This window comes from Symsagittifera roscoffensis, chromosome 7 (genome assembly GCF_963678635.1).
Source record: "Symsagittifera roscoffensis chromosome 7, txSymRosc1.1, whole genome shotgun sequence".
In the NCBI taxonomy this organism is placed as follows: domain Eukaryota; kingdom Metazoa; phylum Xenacoelomorpha; order Acoela; family Convolutidae; genus Symsagittifera; species Symsagittifera roscoffensis.
Genome location: NC_087068.1, coordinates 8,388,203 through 8,400,088, shown reverse-complemented (window position 1 = coordinate 8,400,088; position 11,886 = coordinate 8,388,203). Strand labels below are relative to the sequence as shown.

The 11,886-nt window shown below is 35.9% G+C and overlaps 1 protein-coding gene across 1 annotated transcript; it reads right to left on the bottom strand.

Annotated features, from left to right (window-relative positions):
* Positions 1-6,250: 6,250 nt before the first annotated feature.
* LOC134851703 (phospholipase A and acyltransferase 3-like) lies at positions 6,251-9,076 on the bottom strand. The gene is made up of 3 exons (XM_063867906.1): positions 8,866-9,076; positions 7,202-7,335; positions 6,251-6,672 (listed from the first exon to the last, which is right to left on the bottom strand). Exons 1-3 carry the CDS (start codon positions 9,035-9,037, stop codon positions 6,370-6,372), a joined length of 609 nt encoding a protein of 202 aa, XP_063723976.1. The 5' UTR covers positions 9,038-9,076; the 3' UTR covers positions 6,251-6,369.
* Positions 9,077-11,886: the final 2,810 nt, after the last annotated feature.

Sequence of the window (11,886 nt, the reverse complement as noted above, 5' to 3'; positions counted from 1 at the left end):
TCCAAACAAATAAAGGCAAAGTTAGCTTAGGTTAATAAATATTAGATAAGCAGAATTAATAATCAAGCGCCCCGATTATCGGATATTAACTCCGGAAAGCGAAATTTTTTCACAAAAATTCATCGAACAGATGAATGAACAAAACAATCGAAAATGGGTCTATTTGTTACCATAGTTACCTTTAATCACAGATAGCTCAAATTAATCTAGACTTGGCCATAGCGCTGTACCATCCAATAAAAGAAACTAAGCAAATATATTCAGAGCTTTTATTTATAATAGGGTTTAATCACAGATAGCTCAAATTAATCTAGACTTGGCATAGCGCTGTACCATCCAATAAACGAAACTAAGCAAATATATTCACAGCTTTTATTTATAGTAGGGTTGAAAAACGGAAGTTTAGGTGATCATGAAATCTGCAACAAAGGCGGATATGAAATTTGGTTCTGGGCGGTTTTTATTTAGGTCTTCTAAGGCAAATTAAGAGAAAGAAATAATGAATGTGTTTTAATTTCAAGGGACAAAATAGAAACAAACAACTTTATAATTTTGACAATTGCTTCTTATTAATTGACTCCACCCAAATGGTCATACCATTTTACAGCCATTTTCGACACATCGAAACTAAAAGTTTTCCTAAAGTTTTCCTAAAGCACCTTCGGCACCACTATACACTCAATTTGAGAGAAAAAACGCAAAGATAACGAAATTTTTTGGTCAAAATCTTCCAAAAAAACTACAAAAAATGGCCAATTCGGCTTGCTATTTTGTTAAATTTGCCTTCGAGCAGCAAAAATTTGCCAAAACAGGGTTTTTAAGTTTTTTAAAGAAATCTCAGAAACCCGATTTGGTCAATTTAAGAAAAATTCCGGTTTACTCATAAGAACAAACTTCCGAAAAGATACATCCATTTAGTCTAACATAGTTTCAATAAATCCAATCAAAAAAATTTTCTTTCTGAGATAATTTATTAAACATTTTTTGCGGAACTTAAAAAAGAATGGAAATAATTGACATAATGCCACACAAAACCAACTAGCATAACAAAGTATGACAACTAAGCCGACAGAAATTGAGACCGAAAACAAAAAGAAATTTCCAAAAAAAAGATCTACTGAAAAAAAATTGCGTAAAATTTATTTTTGAGTGAAAACAAGCTAAGTAAATTAATTATAAATTATCATCGGAACCAAAAAATAAAAGCGGTAACCAAGCCAAAGAAGCTTACACAAACACTTGTTTCAAAATGTTTTCGAACAGAAATGATCTCATACATGCTTAATAGTTTTTTCACCCATCAAACTCTCCAATAGGAGGCAACGATCAAGGATGCCGATACAGCGTGAGCTGGTACATTTTAACCTAAATACAGGCAAAATAAAAAATAGAACCAATATAAAAATTAATTTGAATTAAACGCTTGTTAAAATGCAGACCTATTAGAAATATGTCTGTTGAGTTACAAAAATACTAACCTGAAAATTAATTCAGTGATTCTTCAATCTATTTGAGCAAAATTTTTTCCATAACTTAACGAGTTTTCAAAGTATTTCAACGATTTCGATTAAGATTCCAACAACATTCTACGCATTACATCACTCGACTCTGAGTAATGGTTCTTGCGCTACTCAATTCCCAAAGAAACGAAATCATATTCTTGACACCTATCTAAAAATTCTTTACATCTTCTAAGTAAAACTGTTCTAGAACAAAAAACTTAAAAGCCCATGTTCATGAGGTAGTGAAATGCTTCAGATAAATACTCATCTCTAAAAAATATCATCGCTTCAATCTCAATATGTATTCAAAATGATCACTTTCAAACACTTGAAAAAAAAGAGCAACTCCTCGGTAGACCATATGTGAATTCAAAAAATTTCACTCAATCTTAACATCAACAACTTATGTCTTAAGTTTCAAAGCTAGTATGAGAACAATTGTTTTATTGAGAACAATTGTTTTTCAGCTGGTATGAGACCAATTGAGGTCAAAACTAATCAAGTTTGAACCCAACTAAAGAAAAAAGTAGTTTAAATAGGGTATCAACCCTTTTTAGTATGCTAAAACATGAGTAGGTGGTTGACTTAAATCCACGCCGAACCGGCTGGAGAACTCTGCATATACGTTAGGCAATGTCCTTTTAATAAATTTGCACTTAGCCCAACAATTATTTTGTTCTCTAGCTACTTGATTATAAGCAACCTCCAATCCATAGCCGGAAGATTCGAAGCTAGATACACGGTCAGTCGGGTGAGCTCGCTCGTAGCTGTCCTGCTAAAGGCGGAACGTGCGCATTCCTTTTTCGTAGTTAAACTTATTAATGCGAGCGAGAGAGTAATAATTTCGCGGGCAATAAGGTTCAATCATCCATACAATATCAGCCGTTTTGAGGATAGCGTCAGTTTGAGTGTATCACTTCGCACGTTTGATAAGCAAAGGAAAATTCTCGTAGCCAACGAAACCAGATAGCGTCAGCATAAGACTGCGATCATACGTACCTTTACTCATGATTGATTGAGGGACAAAGCTTCTAAATTTCGCGAGTTGGTACTCAACGTAATGAATGGTCTTGCGTTCAAAGCCTGCTCTATTAAGCAGAGTGCTGTTCCCAGCACTTCCTCTCTAACCCACCTACTGCCTACTTAATCGTGTAGCACACGTTTACAGTTGCGGACGAGGCGCCATCAAGTGATGTCATGGTCTGGTGCTCTGGGTGGGTTAAGCTTCCAGAAAATACTTTTATCCCCAATGACTGTTGGAGCTAAGTGGTTTCAGTTCTTGATACAGGCGAAATTTTTTTTTTATGCACCCAAAAAGTTGGTTCCAGTATTGAATTGCACTGGGTGTGACGCGGCGGGTAATGGAACGTTCGATGCCATCACACATGAGCTGATATCTAGTGATGACAGATATCTAGTGATGACAGAATTTCGAGAGATGTATAGCCCTGGATGCAAGGAAAACAAAAATAAAGCCCTCATTTTTCTCGGTGCTTCGCTGCTTCTTCAAAAGGGAACGTAATATGGTCAGAAATAAACCACAGCTTTGGAGGAAAATTTGGCTGCTTATAACCAAGGCTGCAGACCGGTAAATTGCCGATAATCGGTTTGACCGCCAATGATTTTTGCTTTCCATTGGTAACGCAAGGCTTTTCAGTGGACAATGGGTTCTTCAGTTTTGAAATTGATGTCAACTAAACAATTATTGCGGACAGTGGACCAAAAACTACCGGACAGAAAACGGGGAGTATGAGACAATTTTGCTGTTGCTTTTAATTGAGAGCTTCCTATGAAACCCCCTCGTACCAGCATCAGCTGAATTATCGCAAGTCAAAACAAGTTGTTACTCGTCAATGGTAGTAAATTTGAACAGTTCGCCGACGCTGTTACCAAACAAGGCAAGCAATTTATTATCAGAGTTAGGCTACTGCAGTACAGTATTGTTAAATATCCACATAAAGGTGTTATTTACTGTAACTGTGAGTTCTTTCATCATTTCATTTTTCAATCGTGTGGCAAATAGAGCAGCTTAAAGCTCTAACTGGAGTGTAGATGACGCTTTCCCTAGTGCAACACAAGCTTTACTGAAGACAAAAAACATTTGGGTTTTGTGCAAGCTTGTAGGTCGCGCACTTAAAAACACAACAGTTTCCTGCGAACTATCACCAAACATGTGCTTTTCAATGAAATCCTGTTTTGGAGAAGTAACAGCGAGGAATGGTAATTCGACAGAACAAACGGACGCCGGAGCTCTTCAAGTAAAATTATCTCTATCTTTTGATAAATCATCATGCCTTTTGGCGCCACTTTTTCTTCTCCAAGTGTCTTTACGCAGAGACACGCCAAAATGTTGTACACGGCTACTATCTGACTAGGGCCATACAATGAAGACACAAAACTCGGAACTTTTTCTTGAAATATCGCTTTCTCGAGCCATGTCTCCTTTACATGATCCCATTTAAGGCTTAAGACTAGCGACGATTGCTCATCATGACATATTAGTTCAGTGTGTGAAACTTTCTTATTGACATCTGAGTTCCTTGCTACGGCTATTGCTTCAATAATGCTGACAAACTTCTTCAATTAAGCTTCTTCAAATTTTAAATGCTTGCTCAATGTCACCGAACGACTCCAAGTAAACATCCATATGAAATATATCGATTACCATTCAGGGTTTACGGACACAAAATCATTAGCCGTTTTCCACAAATAGACATTCCCGCACGCTCGTTAGTAACGGCAACCGAAGATATGGCGAGAGTACTGATGAACAACGGAGTTGTGATCTTCCGCCACAGAAAGCGAAGTGAAACTGAATTTGATCGAGGACTCCTAGCTGGAGAAAAATACCCTCAATATGCGCTGAAACGGCTTTTTTGTGCTATCTCTGGTGCAATAGAACAAAAATCAGGCTTCGGACTAAATCTGGACCCACAAACAGTGACTTGTTTCAGGACGTGCCATGCAAATTAGGAGCTTCTTACTCGGCACACCATTACCAGCTTATTTAAATTTATCAAATGTGGATCAAGCGGCTCGACGGTGACGAAATGGCCTTTCGTGATGACCTAAATGTTTGTAACTGCTTACATTTTGCGCGACTCTGAATCTTTACTTAACCTTCACTCCGCAGCCAGAAGTTGAGCAAGTGATAAGTAATAATTATCATGTAGACTGTTATTGTTATCAACTCAAAGCTTGATGTATCTTGTGCCTTTCTGGATATTTCTGAACTGATGATGAATAAAGCGCGTTTATACCTGGCGGGACGGGCATCGACTTGTTAAAGGGCCTCATGAGATTTTAATTTAGTCAAAGACGTTATCTAGTCAGTTAATGAGAATTTTTTAACAAAACACTTGAAGCACGAAAAAAGGTTGTAAACGGACCACTAATGGCCCAACCTATCAGTAGACGAGGAAAATGGTGGGTGAAAGTTATGAGGAATTCAACCGGTCGTACGGCGTGGTACTGATGATTTCTTAAGATAACGTAATTGTACTGTAAGGGCTTCATAGGAGCTATCTGAGGGTGTTTATCCTGCGCCTTAAGTATATTGAACTATTCGACAACAATGTGAATTTTGTCTTAAAAAGCTTCCAAACTGGAGAATAAATTGCCGGGTCTTGGTTTGAACGAGAATTTCACTTTGACGTTCCGAGTTTTGATGACATTTATGGCATTTAAACCACTAATGTTAAATTGACTGGCTCATCGATCAACTTGAAGCGGCTAGCCTGAAATGAGGAAACCAAAGAATGTGTAGATGCTCCATCAACGACGAGTGTCATCCGAAAATACACAAACTGTTAAAAATGCCTCTCCTATATGGGCATGTTAAGCATCCTTCACTTTAGATTTATTGGGTTTACCTAGCGTGTTTTTTACGTTGGAAAATTTTATGAGCACCGTGAAGAAGGACGTTTTGCTAGCTGTCAGTCTTGGTTTGGGCATTTCTTGGCCTTCATGGAATTCGTTCACAGCTGCTCTTCCGCTTTTGCTTCCTGCAACTGTTTAGGGAAAATTGGGAAACTTTTCTATTACAGATTTTATAACAAAAAGTTTTTTACAGCATGACTATTATGGTTGACCATTTTAATTTATTGAAATGAAACCTCAACCCAAGAAAATTTTACAACGAAACTTCTTAGTTTACTTACAACTCTATTAATGATGTTCAAAAAAAATTTTTGAACATGCGTTTTATTTAAGTGGATGATACCCTTGCTGTTTCAAGTACTGCGGAAACTTCGTATAGGAATTCATAACTTGTATACGGAAAAAGTGAACTGACATAATCGTACAAACTTCACTCGCCTGAACAACCATCACCGGTCTTTCCTTGATCCAGCTAATTTTATATTGCAGCTTCAGAGTTTTTAAATAATAAATTTGATGACATTTTAAGCAATGCTTTCAACGTTTTCCATGCGACTTTAGATGCATATTCTTTTTTTTTTCAAATGGTATCAATGACCATGACAGCAAAAAATTTGAAAAATCTTCACCCAGTCAGAAGAACTTTTAAAGCAGACACAAAATTTTAAAAGCAGACACTTTTTAAAGCAAACTCAAAATTTGGTCTCGCGGTGTGCCTAACGTTCAAAGTAATCGACAGAAAAATATTCAATCAAAAATTTCATACTTTATACGCTAAAGGTGGAATGGAAGGGTAAAATTCATATGTACGCTGATATAATGCAGATGACTTCCAACGTGTCATCCTCGCAAACAAAACCATGATTTAGAAAAAATTAATTCAACTAAAATTTACAAAAAAAACTACAATATATTTCTCTGCACCAGTCATAGTATCTAAGCTACTTCCATGTCAATTTGGCAAATCTATCTAAGTCAGAACAATTTGCTAAGAGTTCGCATTAACTTCATCGTGCTCCTCGTTAGCAATAGTTAGTCCATTAGCTATACGCTTCCTTTTTCTGTCTTTCCCGTTCGCTCCATTACAAACGACATCTATGGCTTTGAAGCCCATACAAGCTGCACCTATTACCCCTATGGCCGCTGCTCCCACCACAGCCATAGTGCCTACTGCTATGTTGCGGACCAGTTCCCCCTGTCGGCCCCATTTGTCTATTCTGTAGCGACACCAGATGGCGAACTTCTCGCAATTGCTGCTCACTGGATCGTACACCCAGTAGAAATGATCCACCTGCGAAGAAGATAGAGAAATATTACATTACACACATCGATAATAGGTTCTAATCTCAATCGCTCAATAGGTTATCAATCGAGCAAAAGAGCAGCTTGAAGCTTTCTACAAAAGGTAAAATTTTGGCCAACTCCGCTTCCATTACTTACCCAAATACTTTGATGAGCAAAGCTCTTTTTGGCAAAGCAAGATTGTTTATTTTTACGTCTAACTTTCACGTGGTACCACTATTGAAGCCGCAATCAATCAAACCTTGGAAGACTTGAATTTATATGAAAAACTGCATTTTTTGTTCCTCCAACTTTTTGCTTTGATAACTGGGGGATTTTCCCATTACAGCCCCCCCCCCCCCCCCCCATCATGGTATTATTAAATTGCAGGAGGATTATATAATCTTTTGATACTAGGTTTTTGGCGGTGGAGTTAAATAGAAAAGACCGATAACTGTTAGCTGGACATTCTGGGCTATTCGCCCTTTCATGCTTGTTAATTTATTTGTGACAATATCATGCATATTACGAAGGTGCACCTGTTGCAAGGCGAAGCTGCAGATGTCCTCGACGTCTTTCGGTTGGACTCTGTGGTCCAGATAGTTGTCTGTCCTGTAGTCCCCCTCATGGGCCCACTTGTCTATCAGCTCGATCCGCACTACTGCTTTGTTGCCTACAACACACACACTCACACAGATAGATGACATGGCACTAACGTCATTTCTATTTCAGATATGTATGCACTATAATTACAACTTACAATATGACTATAGGTGTACGTGAGTGAGTACGTGATATGTATATCTGCTCAAGTTTCGGGTTTGAATTTTAAATTCGTAATGATCTTAGTTTTTTTTTTACAAATTCTCTGCATTTCGCTTGCTTGTTTCGGAAAAGTTAATTGCAATTATTATTCAGATTTTGAATTTTTTGAGACTCAGACTAATTTCGAACGAGTAACGCGAACGAATAACGTTCGTTACATTTTAATCAAAAACTTGATTTTAATAGATGAAAAACAAGTTTTGGGAGCTTCGTTTAGCGCCTCCTTGGCAATAAAAGTTTTCTTAAAAAAGTTAAACCACGGTGGAAAAAATAGAAAAAAAATTTTTTAAACATTTTTGTTCCGACCATTGAAAATGGGGAGGAACTTTGTATTCGAGTGCGTTTCAGTATTTTTTCTTTTTGTTTTCCATGCAAAATCAGGTATTTTAAGCAATTATCGGACTGGGTTGAGTGATATATCATATTAAAGCCCTTACAGTCGTGATTCGAACCACATTTAAAAATTCAGCAAAATTTTTCCCAGTGTCGAGAAAAACCGGTTTGAAATTTTTGATTTTTCGTCTGATTTCGAGCGAAAAAAGCGAGCGAGCAGTCTTTTTATGGCTTAAAAGCTTCATTTAAAACGTAAAAACATAGCTTTACTGGGGTAACGTTAGTTTACTTTGAGTATTTTACCGCCTTTTCAAAAATTCAAAAAACTGCAAAGAATTTGATTTTTTTCGTTTTGCTTATTTTAGCATGGATGTCGAATATACCTAATCCCCAGTTTTTTTGTACCTGATATACCTAATCCACCACGCCGAAAAAAACGACAATAATTTGAAAAAACTTGGTTGTATGTTTTAAGACTATGGTCGGAACATTCTGTGTTATTTGCACCGTAACCGGCTATCCTTGTTTTTTTTGTTTCTGTTTGATTTTCAATTTTTTGAGATAACTTTGTCGATTTGCCTAATTCACTAACTTTATACGCGTTTGTATAGCTCTCATCACACCACTCTAAACCACACTTAATTGAATTACAAAAAATATTTAAAAAAAAACAATCTGTGCTACATGCACAGCAACCGACTATCCTTGTATCTATAACTATTTAATGTAATTAGAATTATTTACTGATATAAATATTGCTATTGTTGCTATCAATTCTGTTAAACAAGTTGCTAACCCGAAAAAAGTCTAAATTCCGGTTTGATAACGCTTGCTACTCGTAAAGACTAATCATAACAAGGTATCATAAAAAACATATTTCTCTGTTTTATAATAATAATAAATTGTTTCCAAACGATATCTAGCTACAAAGTTATTTATTAAAATTCATAAATACAAATTAGAATCGTTTGGGAGAACACCATTAAGCCAACAAGGCCCGTTTTCAGGTTTCCATTTTGAAATATTGTTGAGCTTTAATGTCAACCTTGGGAAGATAGACTGTTTAACGAGTTGATTTCTTTGGTTCCATTCTCAGGAGCTACATGCACCATCTGGTTCTCGGCTATGCACACGCCCCAGTGGTAGTAGAGACCTCGGTTGAACCTCACCATGTCTCCTGGCCTGATTTTGGGAACGTGTTGATTCACCAGTGCCATAATACTCAACTTATTTTCTCACTTTTCTCATAATTATCTGAAACCAGCAACCATAGAATGGTTATATTTGATGAGAAATGGTAGCGATATTTTCTCTACTCAATCGAACATTTTTATGTACGTTATTATTTTTCACAGCTTTTACAATTTCTATGCCAACAGCGATTTTTAATTCCGTTAGGAATTCTACAAACTGAACTCCCAGCATCAATTTGGCCGACCTCAATTTCTAATTTTGTTGCCACAGAACATAATTTGGTCTCCATTTGATACTTGTAAATAAATAAAAAAATATATCGTTTAGTTCATTACAACTAGTGTGTAACGCACCTCCGGTGCTCAAAACTTTTATCAACTAATAAAAAACCGCATATATTGGAAATAAGATCTGAGTGTACTCTGACAGCGCCCAATTACAGGGTTAAGGTTTTTTATTCAAGTTTTTTTAATTCAACTTTTGAAAACGCATAAAACTGTAATTTTATTATATCAAAGTTCTTTTAAATATTATAAAAATTAAGAAACGTCACATCTCGGAAATTAAATGCAATTGAACAGTCTCATTTAGACAGAAGATTTGCAACTCCTACGAGTACTCTTACAGTACCCAACTACAGCGTTGGGAATTTCAAACTTTGAAAAAGTCACAAAAAACGTCAGATCTCGAAAATTACAAGGATTTAATAGTAAGATTTGGAGGAAAAACTCGCAACTCTTGAGCCTCACACTAAAGAGATGGGAACAGGGCTGGCAAGTTAATAACCAGCTGTTAATAACACTTGATAATTAACAGAGTTATTAACACCTTGTTTTCAACATTGTTTACACTTAACCGGTGGCAGATGTTATTGAAGTGTCTAAAGTAAGCTACGTATTTCATCATTGTCATTATTTGAGGTTGAAATGGGCCGCAAGAAAGGCAGTATTTGGTCGCGATTTCGCGAGATTCATGTTGATGGAGTTAAACGTGCCAAATGCAAAAAGTGCGGGACCGAGTTCGTGAACAACGCGGCACGAATGGAAAAACACGTAGAAAAAGGATGCACCGCGCCAGAAAATTTGCCGGAGTCTTCCAGTGAGGAACAACCTAGACGAAAATCTTTGAAGCAAACAGCTCAATCAATAATTTTTGACATAATTTACAATTTAACATGTTTTTTTTGTAATTTACATGTTAAAATGTTAAATATCTTTTTTTCTTAACAATTTGCCAGCCCTGGATGGGAACGTCAATTTTTGTGATATAAAAATTATTTAAACAATTTAAAAAAAGCACGGAGATAACAAACGTAAGATTTTGGAAAAGAAAATAAATTGAGCAGTCGCAATTGGACGCAAGATTTCCAATTTGGAACTCCTGAGAGTATTCTCACAGTACACAATTATAAGGTTGAGAATTTCAAATTTTGTGAATTATTTTGAAATTTAAGTTTTCTGAAAATTTCTGAAAATTGGAGGCCAAATTTGCGATCCCTGGAAGAACCCTAGCAGCATCCCACTAACTCGGTGAAACAAACACTCAATTCAAACTGGAACATCGAGAAAAAAATTGTTGAACATTGCAAAATACGCTTTAACGTGAGAAAATTCTCTTGTTAAACACGCAAAAATATTACATTGAAAAAGCTTAAGCGTGGCGAGATAGTTAAGCCCGCATTTAAATATATAATGGATTCAAAAAATTTCGGTGCACAAAAATTCAGCGACACGATAATATTACTAACTAACATCTTCCTTTCAAATAATTTAAGCTGTTTTTATAAGTTCGTCAGGAGTCCCTCAGTTTCACAACTCAATTTTCTTTCTCCGCTCGCCATTAAAAAGTACAACTGATTTTTTTTCAAAACAGCTACAATAACAACTGAAACGACTTCAACATGGTATATCAAAATGATAGCTGTTGCTTAATTCTGGCAAGTAAAACGGCTCATACAAAATTCTACAGTCTTTTGTTGGCACGAACAAAAAGCTATTCAACTTGAAAAAACGCCATTTGAATTTTTTGTTTGCAACTAACATATTGATAGTTAACCGTACTGAAAAATATTGTTAATCTGACCAAGAATGTTATTTGAGAAGCATTGATAATCCTGATTTTTGCACAGGTCCAGACAAAATTGTGTCTACTAATATATTATTTGTACCCATAGCAGATAAAGGGTAGAACGGAGAACTTTTCTTTTATTTGTACCCGTAGTAGATAGAGGTAGAACGGACGCTTTTTCAAAAAACGCAACTTTTAACCAAAACCTTCCAAAAAAGTTTTATTACGTCATTTTTGGCCAAATATTGCGGCGAGAAAATTTTATCAAAATAGGGTTCTGTTAGTGTTTTGAGAGAGCTCGGAACATCATTGTGTTCGACTTACAAAACTTCGACAACACTTTCCGAAGATAATGTTGCCGACTTACAAAAACATCTACATTTCCCCCACGTAATATTATCGAAAAAAGTCCAACAAATTGAAAAAAATTACATATATCACCAAAATATTTCTATCATGTTTGTTTCAATTCATTTCAAGGAAAAAGTGTCAAGAAAGCAAAAATATACGATAGCATTAAGAAAATATACAAAACGGTAATTAACCCGACATTACTAGGGTAAACGCTCGTTTATCCGAAAAAATTGTTGTCAAAAATGAGCTATAAAAATGAATATAAACCTATTACTCATCGAAAATTCAAAATGAGGCAACTAAACCAATATGACACACGATGAAACCTATTCAGCCAAATATGGCAATTAATTGATAAAATGGCGGAAAAAATTGTACAAAATCGTTCAATAGAGTTCGTAAAACTAGAATCAAGATGAAAAGCAATTTTTGTACAAAAACTTGGTATGAG

What these genes read in the sequence shown, in the direction of transcription:
- LOC134851703 (XM_063867906.1), bottom strand. Translation starts at nt 9,037, where the DNA reads ATGGCACTGGTGAATCAACACGTTCCCAAAATCAGGCCAGGAGACATG. An exon ending in AAACAGTCTATCTTCCCAAG is followed by an intron (nt 7,336 to 8,865) that starts GTTGACATTAAA and finishes TGTGTGTTGTAG; the next exon opens with GCAACAAAGCAGTAGTGCGG. An exon ending in GCAGCTTCGCCTTGCAACAG is followed by an intron (nt 6,673 to 7,201) that starts GTGCACCTTCGT and finishes TCTTCTTCGCAG; the next exon opens with GTGGATCATTTCTACTGGGT.